Genomic DNA, 21259 nt, shown 5'->3' on the forward strand with positions numbered 1-21259 from the left:
CTTCTGCTGTGAGCCTGCTTCTTCCTCTCCCACTCCCCCTGCTTGTGTTCCCTCTCTCTGGCTGTCTCTATCTCTGTCAAATAAATAAATAAAATCTTTAAAAAAAAAAAAAAAAAAAAAGAAAGAAATTTCCCTTCAGTTATATGGCTGGAGAAGCCGCAGAGCCAGGCCTGGCACCACGCCTGCTCTCTGAGCACCAGGCCGCGCTCATGCATGTGCAAGGCAGGCACACGAGAGACACACGTGCACAGGTGCACACACACGCACGCACACACACAACCTACACTTGCTCTCTCCTGTTGTTTCACATGCTTTACAGTCTGCCACACGCACAGCTCACTCCTCAGCACTCTGGACCTGGCTTCCTTCCGTTCCTGACTAGTGCTTGCTGACCTTAACAAAAGCAACGATGACTTTAAAACCACTCTTAAATTATACATGATCATGGAGATAATGATGAATAGTTAAAATCCAGAAAAAAAAAATCTTCCTTTTGCCTCTTCTTAACTTGCTTTTAGAATTAACAGCTAGAGGCTACAATGACAGAAGATTGCTAAGATCCTGTGAAAACCTCCTAGGGGTAGTATCCTTCCAAGGGTATTCCGGGGATGCCTGTGAAAGATGCAGACCCTGAAGTCCCACCTTAGACAAGACCCCTAATGGCAATCTTGACTGTGACAGCTCATCCCCAAGAGGCCCCCAAACAATTCCCCCTTCTCCATCAGTGCCCAGGGCGCCCCGTCAAGACTGAGGAGCCCCCACCATGGGCTCTCCCTCCACAGTACTGGCTCTGTGACCGCTTAGATCAGCAGAATGCAGAGGAAATGGTGGGCTGGGACTCCAAGCCAGGTGTTAAAGAGGCCGCCCTCGGCTGCCAGAGCTCCTCAGTGGAGAGGGCCAGCAGAGCGGCCCTGCGATGAGCAGCCAGAAGGACCCTGGTGGCAGACACCCAGCCTGAGCCATAGCCCCGCGGCCATCTGACTGCGAATGCGCGAGACAGCCCAAGCAAGAACAGTCGAGGGACCTTCCAGCTGAGATCCAGCCAATTCTCGTAATTTCAAGAAATCAAAAAGTGGTAGCTGTTTTAGGCAGCCATGTTTTGGTTTATTACAGAGCAGCAGATAACTGAAACTACTAAGAACTAGCATATTCCTAGTACAGCAATGTTGTTGAATCGAAATATAATGTAATCCACATGACATCTTAAATTTTTTTGTAGCCACGTTAAAAAATGTAAAAAGAAAGAGGTAAATTTAATTTTATTAATATATTTTAACTCAGTGTAGCAAATATATTATCATTTTAGCATGTTATCAATAAAAATAATAATGAAGTATTTTACAATTTTTATACTGTCTTCAAAAGCTAGTACGTACTCAGTACCTACAGCACATCTCAGTTTGGGTTCCCCACACTTTAGGTGGCTCAAGGCTACCAGACTGGTCAGCACGACTCCAGGCGGTGCTGATATGTGCTAACTTTTGAAAAACCACTATACTGTGTATTGGGAAGAAGACATCTCAGCAGAAGAAAAAAAAGAGGGAGAAAGTAATTCTTGCTGAAGGCCAGCTAATAAATGCTACACTATCTGTTTTCACGTTTTTCTTATTTAATGCACATAAACAATCACCCAACATAAATACACACACAACACTGACAGGTGACAGGTGAGCATTACTGTCCTCACATCACAGATGAGGAAACAAAGACTCAGGAAAAGAAGGAAGTTACATGATCCAACCTAGAATACCCCGGAAGACTCATTTCGGACTCCTGACCTCCAGACCTGGAGCATGACCCACGCACATTGCTTACGTGACTACGTTTGTGGGAATTTGTTACAGCAACAACCGAAAACTAATACAACTTCCATCTGCATCATCTCAGACACTGGGTCGTTCAACAAATGCCCAATTGATGCCAAACTCTGGGACCCTCTATTAGTGACCGCTGAGGGAGAGACAGAAGCTAAACAAATCCTTACAAGGTCCCGAGAGAGCTGCTAACACACACGCACGGTGGGACGCAGGAGTACAAAGGGTACACCAGTCGTGCTGGTCTGCAGGGAAGGACGGCGTTGTGGGGCTGGAGCTTCATGGACACTCTGACACTGCAGCCTCTTGAAAGAACAGGAACTGACCTTCACTTAATGAGGAAAGGAGATTCCAGGAGCAAGGAACAGCATGCATAAAGGCAAGGAGACATAAAAGAGCTTGGCCACAACGAGAAATAAAGTTTGCTGTGCCTACGGATCATCTCTTTTGGGAAGCAAGATAAGAGATGCAACATCTGGAAAGGTAGGTGAGACCAGGCTGTGAGGGTTTGGACATGTTGGATACAGTCACACCTCTGGAATTTCCTCTTGTTGATGGACAGGGATGTGGTTATGGAATTTTTAAAAGGGGTGGAGGTTAAAAATACAGAAATTGGAGAAGTCAGCAGCTAGACAGTTCTAGAAACCCTTGGGATAGAAGGCATCAGGCAGAGAGAGAGTGAAGAAGAAGAGAACGTGGAATGTGATCCAGAGATTGCCAACACTGAAGTGGCAAGCCGATACCTCAGAGTGGTAGCGACAAATCCCAATGTTTGCCACTTGAGCAGGTTGATTAAGCTTTCTACTCCTCCACTTTCTTATCTGTACAATGGGTATAATAATCATAGCACCTTCACAGGACAACTCACATCTCTCCCTTCCAGGCGGTCCAGTGGCCTCTATCAGCTACAATCATCTGGCTGGCTGGTAGAGTGTTTTCTCTTTTTTCCCCTCTCATTAAATTACATGGCCTGCAAGTATTTATTTCCTCGATATCACTACTGAACCATGTATGGGGTCTCCACGGGCCGAGTGCTCCCAATAATGTAGGCATTTTATTGAACCTGAAAGCAAATATTAAGGAGGAAAAATATGTACCCACGTCATTCATCTGGCCTTCAGTTTCTTTAATCCACCGTAAGTGCAGGCATGTCCCATGTCAAAGAAATCAGACAGATATTCAAATACCTACCACTGGTTTAAGGCTGGGAAGACTAGACTATCCCCCAAACTACCACATGCTTGACAGCTGCATGTTAGTTGACTCTGTCTCACGGGCAGATTTACTCCCAACAGCTCCTGGGCTGAACGGATACATCAGCCTGAGCTTTTTTTGTTTTGTTTTGTTTTTCAAATCTCAGACCATTGATCTCAGACCACTGGAATTTGAACCTAGTGCAAAATGTGTAAAGCTCGTGGTTCTGGTGATGGCAAATTCACTTGCCAATGGACAATGATTGTGATAAATGTCCTGTCAGCACTACGGGGAAATTGCATTTCTAGGAGATACTCTTCTTGGGATTGAGAGGTTTCCAGAAAAAGCAGTACTCGTAGTTAAGGGTGTTAACCAAACATTCACGGCCTCCCTTCAAAACAGAATTCTGTTTCAGACAGTGCAAATCCATAAACTCGTCCAGTTTATGTTTTATGACATGACACAGTGTGAAAATGGGCCGTGATGGGAATTGTCTTACGAGACCTAATCGAGAACATAACATGTTTTACATTATACGTAACTTTCTAAAGGATGTAAAACTTTTTTTTAACGATTTATTTATTTGAAAGAGAGAGAGACAGCGAGAGAGAGAGAGAGCATGAGCACTGGAGAGAGGGGAGAGGGAGAAGCAGGGAGCCCGACATGGGGCTCGATCCCAGGACCTGGGATCATGACCTGAGCCAAAGGCAGACACTTAACTGACTGAGCCACCCAGGTGCCCCAGGATGTAAAACTTTTAAAAATGATAATTTCACCTGTGGCAACTCTACCATTTCCATGTAAGACTTAGGCACTTTAACAAGCAAATCTGAAGGCAGGATATAAAGCAAATTAAAGTCTTTAAATATTCGCTTCATTTATAATTTTCATATTTAACACATCACTAATGTAACAAAACCAGAGACCAGGCCATAATGCAATAACAACGATAAAATAACTCCTTGATGAGTGAGTCCCAAGGGGTGGCCTCGTAGTCAAAAGGCCTCTCCATGCAGGTGTGGTGAGTCAAGAAGCACAAGGCTGTGTGGGAGCTGCACTGAAAACAGGGCGCCCGGCAGGAGCAGGTGGGGAGAAAGGCACAGGCGGCTCACAGCCTCTCCCACCTTTATGATACAATAAAGAGAATCGATTCGGCACTCTGGGTGTGACCGTGCTGATTTGGAGTCATCGGACTTTAATATGACCCCGTAAGACAATTCAGCATTAAACGGCGACTGGTATTCCGTGGAGTACCGGCGGTTCTATGTAGAACCACAGACTGGCAGAACTAGAGAGGACCTTGGGGGTCGCGTTCTCTAGCTCCCTCCCTCATTTTACAGATTAGAGGTAGGAGGGAGGCAGGGACTCATCCGACTCCACAGCTGTTTGAGGGGAGATTTAAGATTGCACTTTGAACCTCCTGACATCACAGACCTCCATGAAGCGGGGCAGGAGGCCAACAGCCTCACAGGGGGCCTGGCATGCAGCATTTTCTGCTGGGCTGGAGTAGCAAGCCCGCACCCCACTGCCAAAGCTAGGATGCCATCCTTCCCCCCCCCCCCCACCACTCGGGTTCAGCCTCGGGCCCAGTGATGCTTTAAAGACAGGCAAGCCCTCCCCACACCCATCTAGCCCAGCAAGCACATCACCTCCATCCAGGAATCCCCAGGTACATTCAGCGAAACACCAGTACCAACACCTGAGAAAGCAGAAACACCTACCGATTCAGCAGTGATTCTACCCTCAGTGAATTTCACCGAATCCCGCCTCCCCAACCTCTGTTGAATGAGCCTTCCTTGGCCAAAATGGCCGGCAGCCCCTTCATACCCACAGGTGCACGGAATCAATTTCACCCAGCTTATGAAGGTTTTGCTTGGGCTCTTGTTTGACGAATGTGATACGAGCCCATGATTCTCCTATTAATCACGGGCAGAAAACCATGTCATTCCCTTGAATCTGTACACGCTTAAATGTCTACCTTTCTTCCATCTGTTCTAGGTCACACTCAAAGTTGGCACTGTATGCTTTGCACGAAAATGATTTCCAGTGTGATGGGGGCAGGTGGTCTCTCTCTGACTGATACCAAAGGAGATAATATTCAAAGACTCTGAGTTCAACCCCAAGGCATCTGCTAAGCCCTGCCACAGACTAATGCCAAGCAGGCCATTTAAAGTCCTGGGGCCCATTTCCTGATTTTTCAAGTGAGGGCAAGGAGCTCGCCCAAGGCCCCAGTCTAAGAAGCTAGTAAGCACTATAAACACCAAGTCATCGAGAGAAAAGCTGCATTGAAAACACTGCAATGTATTTTACTTGTCAGTGTATATGAGCAGAAGAGGCCAACTATCACATTAAAGCTAAGATTCTTATAAAATTTCACAAATGATCAGGACAAAAACTACACACTCAAAATTATGGCTTCGCTTTGTCAGCAACTAGAGTTCATTGGCCTGGATTTTGTTCATGCTAATTTTCTGTCTTTTCTTGTCTTTTCTTTTTTCTTTTTTTCCTTTCCTTTTTTCCTTTTTTCTTTTGGATATTTAATCTCTTCAGGCCAGTAAAGAATCATCTTTTCATTTGTGGCAGAAAACTAGGCAGAAGACATAAATCTAACAGATAAAGTTGTGATTTCCTAAAAATCAAATTTACTCCCACGATGAAAAAACACATTTATATCCAAGTTCCTCAAGGATGTAATTTTCATTCCAATCTACATCCCAAAATGTTATTTATTATTAACACCACTGCCTGAGCTTAATAATTACCTGAGTAATTATTTTAATAAAGTGCTTCCAACTGGCATGATATACAATTTGCTTTGTTGAGTTGTTTTTTTTTTTCCCCTTTACCCCAGAAAATGTCATAATAGACAGTTAATTTCATAATAGTCTCTTGTGTTTAAAATCTGGTTCCTGGAAATGATTCATACAAGTCAACTATTAGCTTTGTGGTGACATTTTGCAGAAATGTCAACGACACCTCAGAAGCACCTGCTTTGTTTGGCGGTAAAGGTACTTTGCCAACGTTCACAGTGAACAAGCAGCACTACGGGTTTTTATAAAATCCGTGTTCAATTGTTTCTCTAACCACTACTGAAATACAGGACAGTGTTTCCCAATGTAAACTCATGTTATAGTCCAGAAATTTGACATATGCACCAACCATGCGAAAATTCAACCCCGCTTTCAAGTTTTCCAAATATAAGACAACACTTTACCGAGCAAGATGGAGAACAGCTTCCACTATGTTCGAGCCGTCTTTGGCACTGGTCTCGCAGAATAATGCCCCATAGGTCTGTAGAAAAGAAATACACACAATTAAACGAATTTTAGCTTCAAAAACCAACAAAAAATTAAACATTTTCTCCTGTTGAGTATGCTAATAGCTAAGAAATTGGATTCAGTTTCAATACTTTAAAATATAGTGACTTTGAATTTTTCCAGACACAGCACCTAGTCAGGGGATTTTTATTTTGCCTTAAAAGTAAGCACAATACACAATTTCATGTTTTAAGGTTCTTATTCCCCACAGTCCTACCGGTTGCTACAAACGTTCTCTATCAGATAATCTGAGAGGTAAAAATGATAGCTTAAGGTAACCACTCATGAATTATATGTCCATCAAAAGTATGTCTCCTTTGGGCCGGCAGCTAACCCGCATCCCTTCACACTATCATCTTTTCCTATCAAGATTCAGCAACCTCCGTGTTGCTAAAACCCATGGACACTATCTGCTCTATTATTCTACCTCCCAGCAGTTATGTATATGACCGCTGATCATATCACTCTCCTGCTTCAAAGCTTTCAGTGCTTCCCGTTCCTCTTCAAGTAATGCTCAAATGCTTCCCCACGGCCAAGGCCTTGCGTCCGTGTGGTCCCGGCCCACCTCCTAGCTTTACCTGCCACCCACCTCCCTAGCTCAAAATGCTCTGGTTACTCTGACCTTCCCTTTGTTTCTCCAATGTTCCAAATTCCCTCCCACCTCATGATCTTTGCATCTGCTGTTCCCATTACCTGGGTTATGCCCTTCCCCCATCAACTCCCTTCTCCAGGCTGACTCCTACCTACTACCTTTTGAATTTTTCCGTAATCCTCCCCCGAAGTTAAGATTCAGTGTGGTCTAAGCCTGACGTGTCCCTGGTAGGTCTTGCTATTAGGAAACCTCACAGCCCTCTGTGTTTTTCCTGCACTGCACTTGCCACAGTTGTAACTGATAAAGTTCTTTTTGTGTGTCTCCACCTGGAGACAATGTCCCTTGGGGAAGGAGAATTGCGTGTGCCGTGGGCCTGAGTGTGGGTGACACAATCCTGTGTGGGATAAGGGGAGCATGTCATGGCCGCTCTGGAACATGGAGAGAGAGAGTGAAACAAGGGAGAAAGACTCCACAGTGGGACCTTTACCCATGAGCCCCTGAATCCACAGAAAATCTATAAAAATCTTACAATGAATGCGCATGAATTTCCAGTGGAAACGGGTAGTGCTGCTGCTGAGTTCTATGGCTAGGATGTTATGGGGTGACACGGAGGCTGCCTCTGAGGGTACAGGGAGGTAGGGGTCACGAGATACGTAACTGAGCAAACCTTGGGAACTCAGAAATCCTGACAAGGGGATACACCTGGCGTGTGGCCAGGAATTACGCGGTAAGGGGGTTGTGGGACAATGTGGCACACGGACTACATACGTTGCATGTGTATCTCCCCCAGAAATGAACTACATGGAGACAAGGGCTGTCTGCTGTGTGCTCTATTCTCTCCTCAGCACACAAAGAAGTGCAGATGATTAAACGTGTTGAATGAATCTCTTCTGTGTTTCACTGCCTAGTTTTGATGTTTAGCATGTTTGGTCCCTAATTCTAAAATTTAAATAAGAAAGATTTTCCGACTTAAAACAGTGACACTGAAACTTTTTACAGTTCATGTGCACGTGCCACAGCGCAGTCTCTCTGTGCCCCGACGTGGACGACAGAGGCAGCGGTCTCAGATAGGACCGCGATGGTGTGGACGGACCCGACCCCAGGTGCCCCTGATGCCTGGATCGGGAAAGGTCCTACAGGGGCCCTGGAGCGTTCTCACACACTGGTGATACTGGGAGAATAAACACTGTCCCCAGTAATAAACTGGATAGAAATGAGTTTCATCCTCTATACAAGCCCATAACCAAACATAATTTTAGACTATTTGACTAAGCACAAATCTTAGAGAAAAAAAACCAAGTTTCCCAATTCTCTTCCTCCCAGGTAACACACTGCCCTTTGGCACAACAACCCTCTGGAAATAAACCAAGTTTTCTACACAAGACACCCATTCTTTTGCCTTGACGTGGATTCCAGAACTAGAGGAGTCCAGGAACTGGCTGAGGGTGAGGAGGAAGGCAGGATAATTCTGGCTCCTCTTTGCCAACGTTCTTCAACGAGGGAAAATGACCAAGTGATCATTTTACCTCCATGACAGGTTTAATCCTTGGTACAATTACTTATATTCATTAAAGTGTGTGTGGAGGGGGTGGAGGGGTGGGGGGACACCTGGGTGGCTTAGTCGGTTAAGTGTCTGCCTTTGCTCAGGTCCTGGGATCAAGCCCCGTATCCAGCTCCCTGCTTAGCCAGGGAGCCTGCTTCTCCCTCTCCCTCTGCCCCTCCCCCAGCTCATGCTCACTCGTGCTCCTTCTCTCTCTCAAATAAATAAATTTTATAAAAATAAAAAAATAAAGTGCAGGGGGGCACTGGGAGTTGTGCCTGAGAAGAAGGCCAGGAGCCCCATCGAAGAGGGTGGAGGTTTGCCAAAGAAACCCTTACAGCGAATATAGACAGAAGTGAAGGGCCGCTGACTGCAAAGCTCATGAGCGGCTAAGGTCTATCCCAACAGACCCACTTTCGCCCTTACCATGGCCAGTTTCTCTCCCAAGTACCCTGGGACACACTTCTGTTCCTCTGCTGTGGCAGCATCACGAAGATCAGCCTTGTTTCCTACCAACATGATAGGAATCCTCTCCTGGGTTGCATCCTGCCGGGGGGGAGAAAAACCGTGTGCTCATCAAATCCTGAACACGATCCTCTGACAAGAGCAGCAGTACCAACAGCAGCTCCCACTCCCCAAATCCCCGTGGGTGCCACATGACCTGCAGGTAATATCTTCGAGCCTCACAATCTCTCTAAAAAGAGCCAAACTTCTTCCCACTCCAGGTGAGACCACTGAAATTCGGAGAGGTTAAATCAGAACTTGCAAGGGCCGGGGCCATGGTCCAGGCGCTCCCCGTCAGCCCTGCCACCATACGAACCACTGTGAACTCAGGAGGCAGGTGCACAGAATTATATTTGGCTGGGGCACCCACACAATTTTCTGCGACTTTCACTCCCAAGAGTGCTGATGACAAGTCAACTTCATTATCTCAGGGGCAAAACACACAGGAAATCCCTCAGCCGTAACGGGATAAAAACAGAGCTTGGGAGCTCCACACTCACTGCGACCCGGTTAACAACAAAAGCAAAGTGTGAAGGTCCTTAAGGTGGACATTTTTCTTACGAGGAGTCAATTACCAACCATTCAAAGGAATCGATTCTATGGCTAATGCTCCCAAATCCGCTTCCGCAAACCACAACGCAGTCCCAGGTCCGCACGGGGCGGGATGCGAAATGTACCGCAGTCCCAGGTCCGCACGGGGCGGGATGTGAAACGTGAGAAGCAGAGCTGGGTCAGAGGCCACCCCTCCCACCACCGGGCCGCTCACTGGCTGTGGCCCTGAAATCAGGCGACTTGCTTCACATTTCTGCCTCAGTTTCCCCGCTGGTAAAATGATGGGGTTAGTAAGGGCACAGCGCACCTCAGCAGGCTCTGAAGAGAACAGAGGAAGATAAGGGGACTGGTGCAGAAAAACAGGGTTCTGGTTCCCAGACGAGAGAGCAGCAGCCCCGACTGGGGCGCGTGGAAGGGACCTTCTGCAGCACCTACAGCTACCAGCTGTGTTTTCAGTCCGATCCTACACCCGCCATGGGATCAAGAAATGAGTCTTAGGGGCGCCTCGGTGGCACAGTTGTTAAGTGTCTGCCTTCGGCTCAGGGCGTGATCCTGGCGTTCTGGGGTCAAGCCCGGCATCAGGTTCCTCCTCTATGAGCCTGCTTCTTCCTCTCCCACTCCCCCTGCTTGTGTTCCCTCTCTCGCTGGCTGTCTCTCTGTCAAATAAATAAATAAAATCTTAAGAAAAAAAAAAAAAAAGAAATGAGCCTTAAAAACGATGGCATTACATTTGATTTCCTTTCTCTTCAGACCATTCTCCTCCAACCAAGGCCCCTGGCGTGTAGGAACAGCAGCGGGGAGGAAACGAAGGGCCCTCCCCCAAAACTAGGCGCCCTGTCCACTGACGTGTTAATTAATTGTGTTCTTTGGCAAACTCAGGTTTCAAGGGGGCAACCTCTGGAAGCCACTCAACAACACTCACTTAAGTGAGCCCCAAGAACCAAGCATCTAAAGAACTTCCCAAAGTTATTCCAGTAAATATGGGCACCCCCTTCAAGTCTTGACTCGAACACCACCTTCCAGGGAGGCTGCCCTGACCACACCATCAGGGCCTTTACTCTGCCCCCTTTTTGTGTCCACAATATTTATCATTTTCTCATTCCACTTATTTTATTTATTTGTTTGTTGCTTGTTATGTTTCCCTCCTCGGGTACGAGCTCCCCTACTTCGGGTACGCCACAGACGCTGGAACAGTCCGTGCACAAGGAGGCACTCCAAAAACGCTCCGGGATGTGTAAAAGTCGGGAAGGGATCTCACATCTCAAGTGTGTCCTCCGTTCAACGTTCACCCAAGTATTCAACCAATACATTATTCACGACAGGTAGGTAAATGGCCACAGTTTTATTTTGCCCATGATTTTATTGTACGATTTTGTAACCCAGTGGTTTTTATCGAAGTGTATTAATTATTAAATCACCACTGACATTCTACTACCCCTCAGGCCTCTGGCCCACCCCCACAATCACACTCTCCACTTCCACCCGTATTTAGAGTGGCCACAGAGACAGTCCCCACAGAATTTCCTCAAACTAGAAAGGCTGAGCCATGGCAGGGGTTCGTCATGCCCTTTTTTCCTGAAAGGGAAAGTCAAATGCCAAACGGTATCCAATTTTTTCCCCATGACAAATTCAAGGGTTCATCTTGAATACAGTTTTCGTCCTTTTCAGACCCTGTGAGAGGTGATCCACGGAGCTGAAAAGGGCACCTACCACGTGTAGGTGATTAGCAAATGACGGCAAATTACGGGGTCGCCACACACGCTGTGGCTGGTCACCAAGGGCTATTTCAACACTGTGGCTGACCTTGCCTTTGGGCCTCCTGACCTTGAGCAAAATCTAAACACTTAAAATGCAGACTAAGTCCATGAGTTTCAACAACAAAAAGTTTTGTTGTGCATCTTAAATATGTGTGGGTACGAGATTGTTGGGACTATGTTGTTCTCTGGCCTCATCTCTCTCTCCCAGGGAGGTCCGTCTGTTCCCTGGAGCAGATGCTTCTCCCCTGTGCACTACATGTCCTCTCTGGACACCAAGAGCTTCTCTTGTCAACCCGCTGCACACTCTGGCACTTCATCACAGCAGCAACCAGGGTTCAATCAGGAGACACAAGGCCCCGTTCAACCCCTAACCTCTAAACCACAAGCCAGGGGCATATGCTTTCTCTGCCTCCGGTTTCTCACAAAGAGTGAGAGTAACATTACACTTCTTACTTCTTTCCTCAGATGTTACAGAGATGAATACGGCATGTGGACATTTTGTGAAATAAAAATGCTACATAAACGTCAACACACTTCCATCATACTGATAATAATTTTAGGTCATGATATTTCAATAGAACAAAATGCACATTTCTTTGTCCTTACATCACTTCTTTAGTCAGAAAGAGGGTACATGCAGGGTATGAAATAGGTTCAACGGAAGAATCTAGAAGCTAACCTGATATAGAGCAACCAGTTCTCTGTTTAGCCAACACTGCACTATTTAATGCCTGTTAAAAATTAGAGATAATAGACTTAATTGAAAAATTATATTAGCCACTAGTTTTTTTTCCCCCAAGACAGTATATTGAACTACAGCTTGAACTGTAGTTTTATGTTAATTAATGACCATTGGCAGCACACTGTGGTCAAAATAATTTCCTACTTTTAGAAGTTATTTACCATGAAACCAAAGGATATGAAAGCTCCTCAGACAAAAGACACCATCTCATTTAACCAAAGGAAAAAAAAAAAGCAAAGATGTTACCATGTTTAAAATACCACTTGGTATTTCAGGGGCACCCAAACTACCGCCAGAATAAGGTTGAGGACACAGGTCCTAACAGAGCCGGGCTTGCACGTGCTCACATGCAGCACACATGGGAGCCCCCGTGCACACCCAGTCACACTACACACCACCCCAGGTGTAGGAGCTGCTTCTTCTCAGGTTGCCCACATTTGCATTTACTTCCAAAGGCGTTCTGATTTTATCTGTAAGAAAACCGGAAGTTTTATTCCCAGACGCTCCCTTCAGTGGCATCTGTGGCTCTGTGGAAACGTGCCCAGCTACCGAGGAAGAGACCAGTATTACCAGGTGCCATGAGACACTCCCCACTCGCAGCCAGTCCTTTCTGACCAGCCTGGATCAACGGTCTCCAATTTGGCGTGTACTTCAACAAAGAAGAACAATCGCGTCTGCTAAGAAGGCCTGGGACTCCCACGTGATTTTTTGTTTGCTTCTCGGGTTTGATGCCTTACCTCAATCATGTCCACCCACTCTCGTACATTGAGAAAGCTTTTCTCGCACGTAACGTCATACAGCAGCAGAACACCATCTGATCTTCTGAAGTAAGACTTGGCGATACTCCTGAATCTGGCAAAGAGAAAATCATGTAAATAACGGTTTAATCCATCTGCCGGTCAGAGCTGCCCCTTCTTCATCTCTGTTGTGCTGGTTTCTTTCTCATCTTCTAAAATAAGCCCCCATTCAGAAGAACCTCATGGCAACCTGGCATTGTGACAGCCATCTCAGGACTGGAATGACTCAGTGGAAGGTAATTAGAATAATTTGGGGTGTGATCTACGAGAGCCAAACAATTTCTCCATCAAACAATCCCAAGAATGTCTACAAACCCCAAAGCATGACCAGGACAAGGTTGAGAGTGTAAATTTCTTAAAAATTTCAGCCCTGGCAACAACCTCCCAAACCGATACGTGGGACACAGGGGAGGAGATGCATGAGAGAGAAAATCATGGTTTGGGGGGTGGGAAGGGAGCACCATGAGGGGTGGCGTGGAAGAGGACCTGACAATGTGGAGTGCAACAGCATGCCAGAAGTTTTATACATACTGGGTGTGGGGCAGTTTGCTAGGGGACGAGCATACCCCAACGGATGTCCCAACTCTAAACCAACTGCAATATTTTACAGTATCTTAAAAAAGGCCACGTCACCCACGAATGTTTCTTAAATGTTGACACTCTCAGTCTGCTAGAGAATGTGAACTCCATGTGAGCAGCTTTCGTGGATTTGTGTCTGTTCCCTGTTGAATCTTTGCAGCCTGAACGGTGCCTGGCACAGAGGCAGGTCACAGCCCATACTTACTAGTTGAACAACTGGAGAGACGCTATTTCCAAAGAGTTAGGCAGGATTAAAACGTATGCTTGATGCTTCCGGTCATTAGCAATGAATGCAGGAGAGGGCAACGTCACCAGACGCGAGCCTTCTATTTAGTTTGTGCCTCTGCCCTTGAACTGAGGGGGGCTGATAGATTCCCTTTTCCATCCTTGGTTGAGCCTGGCTAAGTACCTCCTTACACTGACACTGCACTCGGGAGTGCTGCCTCCCCTCAATTCTCTTGTTCAGAAAGGGCACTCTCCTTCCCCCCGCTGAACAGCAGCTCAGAGGAAGCCACACACAGCTGACAGGTAAATGAAGAAGGAAAGAATGTGGGACATGCGAGCATTCTTGAAATCCTAATACACTATGTAATTACACAGTGTACTGTAATTCTAGGATTACGAGCGTTAAAAACCGCCAAGCGTCCTACGAGGCTTGTCTGTGCGCGCGGGGCCGAGCCCGCAGTGCTGCGGAAAGCACTTGCCTCTCCTGGCCGGCCGTGTCCCAGAGCTGCAGCACTGTCCGCTCTCCGTCCACGATGAGAGTTTTCATCTGAAAATCGACCCCTGCAGAGGAAGTGTAAGAGAACATGGGGAACATGATGTAAATAATTCCACTGGTTTTTACGCTCAAGCCCTCTGCAGCTAAGACAAAAGCCAGTAAGCCAAAGCTCAGGGAGGCAGAGAGGGATGAATGTGGCCTTCAAGGAGAGTGACCTTCAAATACTAATTACGAGTCAGACCACACAGGTGCGCGCAGATGCACCGTCTGCAGGCTGGCTGACTTGGGGATGGATTTAATCTACGGACAAAAGGAAAACCTACGTTCTATTTGCCTGTGTGATTAGATGAACTTGGTTATGTCTCTGTGTGTTTACGTGTGTGCTTGTGAGCACATTAATATGAGTACGTGTGTGTGTATCGGCGTGTGGATATACACAAGATGTGTATATACGCCATGCTCTTTGGCAACTGAACAGAACACTGCAGTCTTTTTTGAATCAAATTAAAGTGAACTTTCAGCTTTGTTATCTTGAAGGGTATAATGAAGAACCATAGATTTACAAAGACGCCCATTGTTAAGAGGGTAATCAATCTGTTCTAATATTTCTAGTCATCAAAATAAAAGCTCTTTAGATAAAGAAAAAGGTGAATGATAATTTGCATGCCTTCAACTCCTTTTACTGATTATTATGCAAATTTGGGAAATCAGGACACTTCTCTTGTTCTCAGAAGTGTTTACTCATGTATTCCGTTGTAAAGGAGGGGGAGGGATCATACACCTGGCTATGACTTTGACCATGACAAAGTGGCCATCAAAAATGTCACTTCATCAATATCAAGTGACATTTTATCAGAAAAGCTTTCCCTGGCTACCCTGTGTAAAACTGCACCTCTCTCCAAATCTCGTATTATTTTCACCCATTGCCCTGCTTTGGGATGAAGTTTCCTTGCAGGCTGGGGTTTAGCTGACTCTGCTCACTGAGCGTCCTTAGCACCTACAACAGTATCCGGCTCACAGCACAACTCAGGAAATGTTTGCTGAATAAGTGAATCGGTCATCTCTGCCTCTAAACTTGGTCTGGTTGCTCTGACTGGCTACGTGGATACCTTTGTCCTTTGTCGGTCTTCTTTTCCTAAAGTTGGGCCTTCACCAAAACAGAAGACCATTCTATAGACAAGGATACACACACACACACACACACACACACACACACACCCCTATGTAGTATATATGCATACAGAGAGATCTCTGTATCTGTGTATATAATCTCTAAGGAAAATACAATCAAGCTAAAAGAAGGTCGTTTCCCCATTATCAACTCAAGAAGGAACCATACCCAGCGTGGCACTTGTATTTCCTCGAAATTCATTCTTGCAGAGTCTCATGAGGAAACTAGACTTCCCCACTGCGGCATCCCCAGCGAGCACAATCTTGTAAGCCCTCTGTGAGCTGGAAGATTTATGGTCGCCATCCGCCATGTCTGTCTAGGGGGAAAAAGCCACAGTGGGTGACAAAGGTCGTGCCAGTTTTCCTCCTAATAAGTTATATGGCACCGAAAATTCACAGTGTTCATGAATAAAATATCTCAGAAACTACCTACCTGTGGTGACAGAGCCGAGATGGGCTTTCTTGAAGAAGTGACGGTGCTGCCCTCACTAGCAGACCCCTGGGGTTTCCAGTCTAAGATGGCAGCCACACCTTCTGCACCAAACGTCTCTTCATCCCTTATATCAGGAACCTGGTTTGTTTTTTTTTTTTGTCAGCCATTAAAAAACAAAGTCTCTCATTACACATATACATCATGGATTAAAGAGAAGAAAAATACGCAGCTGAATCTACAGTCAGTGCTGTTATGGAACAAAGTGGCCCCAAATGGCAATCTGTGAAAATTTCTCCCTACCTTGGTGAAGGAAGAAAACATTCTACTGACTATGTTTCATATTTATAGCCTTTAAGTCGTATTCCCATGACAGATACAAGTCAAACAGGGTGACAGATTTCTATCGAAGGTACGGCCCAGGAGACAGTGATTTCTGGGGCTTACGTCTATGTCGGAAGCGTCACCCCCAAAGCTCTCCTGCGTGCCGTGTGACTTCTGAAGTCCCCTCTGGTGCTTGTATTCCACCTCCGAGTCATATTCGTTGGAGTCTCTCAGGGTAGACAAGCCACTGTCGAAGCAGCTCTCGGGAAGGCTGTCCACCTCATAATTCATTCTCTGCATAGGGTCACAGAGGGCCAACGAGTCACAGTCCTCATCCACGTAGGAGGAGCGGGATGACCTGGTGACGAAGGAGAAGAGAGCTTTACCCGAGAGTTCACACAGCTCAAGCCTACACAGCAGTAGAATCAAGAAGACCAACACTCTCGCTTTTGCCAAGAACCACAATGTGGTCCATGATCACGCATCGAGGAAACAAAATGTTCAAAGCAACAGCAGCTCAGTTCATGCAACAATCAATTAAGATACAGACACTCAAGTCTAACATTTAATAAAAATGAAGCCATTTTTAAAATCGCTTTCTTTATTTCCTGATACAAAAGGAATCACAGCATCCAGAGCATGCATGCAATCTCAAGTTAAGGAAAATGTATGCAGAAGATGTGAGCCTTTTTACTCTAATGTGGTCAGACCACATTCCAAACAGCTTGTGCACTTCTGGATAAAAGCTCTACTTTTAAAAAGGGATGCTGAGAACCTGGAGGGGAAAGGGAACCATGATGACGTAAGACTCAAAACCCTCAGACATAAGTTTCCATGAACGCAGCTTAAGTCTTAATGGTTGTCCTCTTCAAATACCTAGAAAGCTGACACATGAAGACAAAAAATACATTCTCCCAGGTTGCACAAGACAAAATAAGGACCAGCTGATGAACCTTTCTGGGAGTCATGTTTCTAATCAACATGGTGAAAAATGACAGGCAATTAGAAAGGTGTGGTACCAGAATACGAGGTAAGAGTTTTCTGCCACTAGGTGCTGATACATAGTCTAGAAAGACTCTTACAGGAAAGGCTTCACAGGGAGGTGCTCTGGGTAAAGGCTGGAACCTCTGACTTCTATGGATGTTTCCATTTGTGAAACTCTGCAAAGTCTTATAAGTGAGGGAGAAATTAACATCAAACAAGAGAATCAAAAGAAACTGTATTATTCCCCTAATTACTTTTGCTTTTCCATTTGATTTTCACGAAAACCTAAGTTTATATTGAAATAATAGGGCGCTTCAGTGGCTCGGTTGGTTAAGTGTCCAACTCTTGATTTTGGCTCAGATCATGATCTCAGGGTCATGAGACCGAGCCCCACATCAGGCTCTGCACTCAGGGTGAAGGCTGCTTGAGATTCTCTCTCTGCCCCTCCCCCCACCATGTGTGTTTTCTCTCTCTCTCTCTCTCACACACACACACACACACACACACACACACGAAGAAGAAGAAGGAGAAAAAGAAAAAGAAAGAAAGAAAAACAAGAGCCACAACTTATTTAGTCTCCACTACACACTGGGCACTACCCTGGCCACCTGGCATACACGATCTCATCAGAATGGGGAAATGGCCAGGGTATATAGGCCAACAGAGAAAAAAATAGCAAGAGATGAATATGCTCAGAAAACAGAGGGTGATCTCAATATAAATAAGTATAAGCAATATAAATCTGAGAAGTCAAAAATATTTTGGTGTCAGGTCACCTGGGTAGTGCAGCCGGCTAAGCGCTGGACTCTTGGTTTCGGCTGAGGTCATGATCTCAGGGTTGAGAGATCGATCCCCGCTTTGGGCTCCTTGCTCAGTTCTGAGTCGGCTTGAAGCTCTCTCTCCCTCTCCCTCTGCCCCACCCACTCTCCCACTCATGCGTGTGCACACGCACACGCTCTCTCTCTCTCTCCCTAAAATAAATAAATAAATCTATAAAAAAATATTTCACTGCCATTAGCAAATACTTAAAATTAACTAAAAAGGTAAGAACTTAACTCTCCCTAAATACGTTACTCAATTACAAAGTCTTTATCCTGGGGGCATGTATTCAAACCATATCACTAGTTAGCTAGCTCTGTGTTTGTGTGTATACATATATATTTTTGTTGTTTCATTACGTATGAAATTCTCCTTCTAAAACTGATTTCAGCCACACTATAAGGAACCCAAGGAAACCATTCTCACTATAATTAGTAGAAACGACTTCAGCTCCATGTCATTATTAGTCAGAACTTTTTAAAAATCTTATTCAGATTTTTGATAAGGAGGGAAGAAGTGAAATACAGAATTGAGAAATCACTTCCGTGAATATCTAGACTCCAAATTAAAAATATAGGTACAGATCAGACTTTCTCGAACTTATATACATACATCCTTTTAAAAAGTAAACTATTCTTACCTCCCCAAAGAACATTTTCATAATTATGTACAAATATAGAACAAGCTATATTTTTGTTACGAATCTTAGAAAAAACACAAAACTAAAAACAAGTACACAAGTTAAAATCTAGGAAGGCCACAAAAGCAATAAAATTAAATTGACAACATGCTTTTAAGCTTTTATGTTAGCATCAAAAAGAAAATAATGTTAACTTCTTATATTAAACTAATGACCCTCCAAAGAGGACATCAGTCCAGACCCTGGTGGCCCGCGAGTTATCATTCAGGGTGGTGAGCACCCAAGTGCTATACTCCTGTCTCTCTGAGCCACTGGGGTGTGATGATTTTGTCCCTTAGAACCTACTCTTGAGGAGTTCTTAATCCAGTCCTGATGAGCCTCATTCATGGTGTGTAATCTTTTCCAGAATGAACCATGGTAACATTTCTGAAGTAATTTTCAGTTATGTATTTTTCCTCCCTGTGCTTAGAATTGATCTTAAATATCAGTCCAGAAAAATTACAAGCACCCACACATTTTTAAAAAGTAACATCTATTTCTCAATAACAGAACTGAGCTGCCTAAACCATCAACATTTATTATGTCACAAATCAGTGAGCAATAAAAACATCTGATACTTGGATAGAATTTTCCTAAAAGTGATCACAAATAAGCCCTAATAGACCTACCTGAAAGGGGACCTGACCATTTTGCTATCACCAGGATAGTTAAGTACATTATTCTTTTTTTGTTGTTGTTGGTTTCAAGTTTTTATTTAAATTCTAGTTAGTTAACATTATGGTAAAATTGGTTTCAGGAGTAGAATTTAGTGATTCATGACTCGCATGTAACACCCAGTGCTCATCCTAACAAGTGTTCTCCTTAATATCCATCATCCCCTTAGCCCATACCCCACCCGCTTCCCTCCATCAAACCTTAGTTTGTTCTCTAGAGATAAGAGTCTCTTATGATTTGCTTCCCTCTCTCTTTTGTTTTCCTTTCCCTGTGTTCATCTGTTCTGCTTCTTAAATTCCACTTATGAGTGAAATCATATGGTATTTCTCTTTCTCTGACTGAGTTATTTTGCTTAGCATAATACACTCTAGTTCCATCCACATCATTGCAAATAACAAGATTTCATTCTTTTCGATGGCTAATATTCCATTGTATATATATATATATATCCCACTTCTTTATCCATTCATCAGTCGATAGACATTTGGGCTCTTTCCATAATTTAGCTATTGACAATGCTGCTATAAACATTGGGATGCATGTACCCCTTTGAATCAGTATTTTTGTATCCTTTGGGTAAATACGTAGTAGTGCAATTGCTGGGTCATAGGGTAGTTCTGTTTTTAACTTTTGAGGAACCTCCATACTGTTTTCCACAGTGGCTGCACCAGTTTGCATTCCCACTAACAGTGTAAGAGGGTTCCCCTTTCTCCACATCCTTGCCAATATCTATTGTTTCCTATGTTGTTAATTTTAGCCATTCTGACAGGTGTGACGTGGTATGTCATCATAGTTTTGATTTGTATTTCCCTGATGGTGAGTGATGTTGAGCATCTTTTCATATGTCTGTTAACCATCTGTATGTCTTCTTTGGAAAAATGTCTATTCATGTCTTCTTAACTGAATTATTTATTTTTTTGAATGTTGAGTTTGATAAGTTCTTTATATATGTTGGATACTAACCCCTTATCAGATATGTCAGATATGTCATTTGCAAATATCTTCTTTATATATGTTGGATACTAACCTCTTTTTTGGATGTTGAGTTTGATAAGTTCTTTATATATGTTGGATACTAACCCCTTATCAGATATGTCAGATATGTCATTTGCAAATATCTTCTCCCATTCTGTCAGTTGTCTTTTAGTTTTGTTGATTGTTTCGTTTGCTGTGTAGAAGCTTTTTATCTTGATGAAGTCCCAATAGTTCATTTTTGCTTTTGTTTCTCTTGCCTCTAGAGATGTGTCTAGTTAGAAGCTGCCATGGCTGAGGTTAAAGAGGTTGCTGCCTGTGTTCTCCTCTAGGATTTTGATGGTTTTCTGTCTTACGTTTAGGTCTTTCATCCATTTTGAGTTTATTTTTGTGTATGCTATAAAAAAGTGCTCCAGTTTCATTTTTCTGCATGTGGCTGTCGAGTTTTCCCAGCACCATTTACTGAAAAGACTCTTTCTTCCATTGGATATTCTTTCCTACTTTGTCAAAGATTAGTTGACCGTATAGTTGTGGGTCCATTTCTGGATTTTCTATTCTGTTCCATTGATCTATGTGTCTGCTTTTGTGCCAGTACCATACTGTCTTGATGATTACAGCTCTGTAATATAGCTTGAAATCCAGAATTGTGATGCCTCCAGCTGTTCCTTTTTTTTTTTTGAATTTTATTTATTTATTTGAGAGAGAGTGCATGTAAGTGAGAGAGTGCATGCACGTGGTGGGGGAGGGGCAGAGGGAGAGGGACAAGCAGACTCCCCACTGAGCAGGGAGCCCAACTCGGGGCTTGATCCCAGGACCCCGGGATCATGACCTGAACTGAGGCAGACAGTTAACTGACTGAGCCACCCAGGCACCCCTTTGCTTTTCTATTTCAAGATCGCTTTGACTATTTGGGTTCTTTTCTGGTTCCATACACATTTTAGGACTGTTTGTTCTAGCTCTGTGAAAAATGCCGGTGGTATTTTGATAGGGATTGCACTGAATGTGCAGATTGCTTTGGGTAGTATAGACATTTTAACAATATTTGTTCTTCCAATCCATGAGCGTGGAATGTTTTCCCATTACTTTGTGTCCTCTTC

The 21259-nt window shown here is 44.4% G+C and overlaps 1 protein-coding gene across 2 annotated transcripts in view; it reads right to left on the reverse strand.

Moving 5' to 3' along the window:
- Positions 1-21259, reverse strand: part of RASEF (RAS and EF-hand domain containing) — an 80477-nt gene that overhangs the window by 3782 nt on the left and 55436 nt on the right. For both annotated transcript variants that reach the window (XM_057305632.1, XM_026518787.4), the window contains 7 exons: positions 16157-16391; positions 15713-15850; positions 15449-15596; positions 14093-14174; positions 12750-12864; positions 8884-9003; positions 6223-6299 (listed from right to left, as the gene is read on the reverse strand). In XM_057305632.1, coding sequence (XP_057161615.1) covers positions 6223-6299; positions 8884-9003; positions 12750-12864; positions 14093-14174; positions 15449-15596; positions 15713-15850; positions 16157-16391 — 915 coding nt within the window. The remainder of the gene's footprint in view (positions 1-6222; positions 6300-8883; positions 9004-12749; positions 12865-14092; positions 14175-15448; positions 15597-15712; positions 15851-16156; positions 16392-21259) is intronic.

This window comes from Ursus arctos, unplaced genomic scaffold (genome assembly GCF_023065955.2).
Source record: "Ursus arctos isolate Adak ecotype North America unplaced genomic scaffold, UrsArc2.0 scaffold_33, whole genome shotgun sequence".
Classification (NCBI taxonomy): domain Eukaryota; kingdom Metazoa; phylum Chordata; class Mammalia; order Carnivora; family Ursidae; genus Ursus; species Ursus arctos.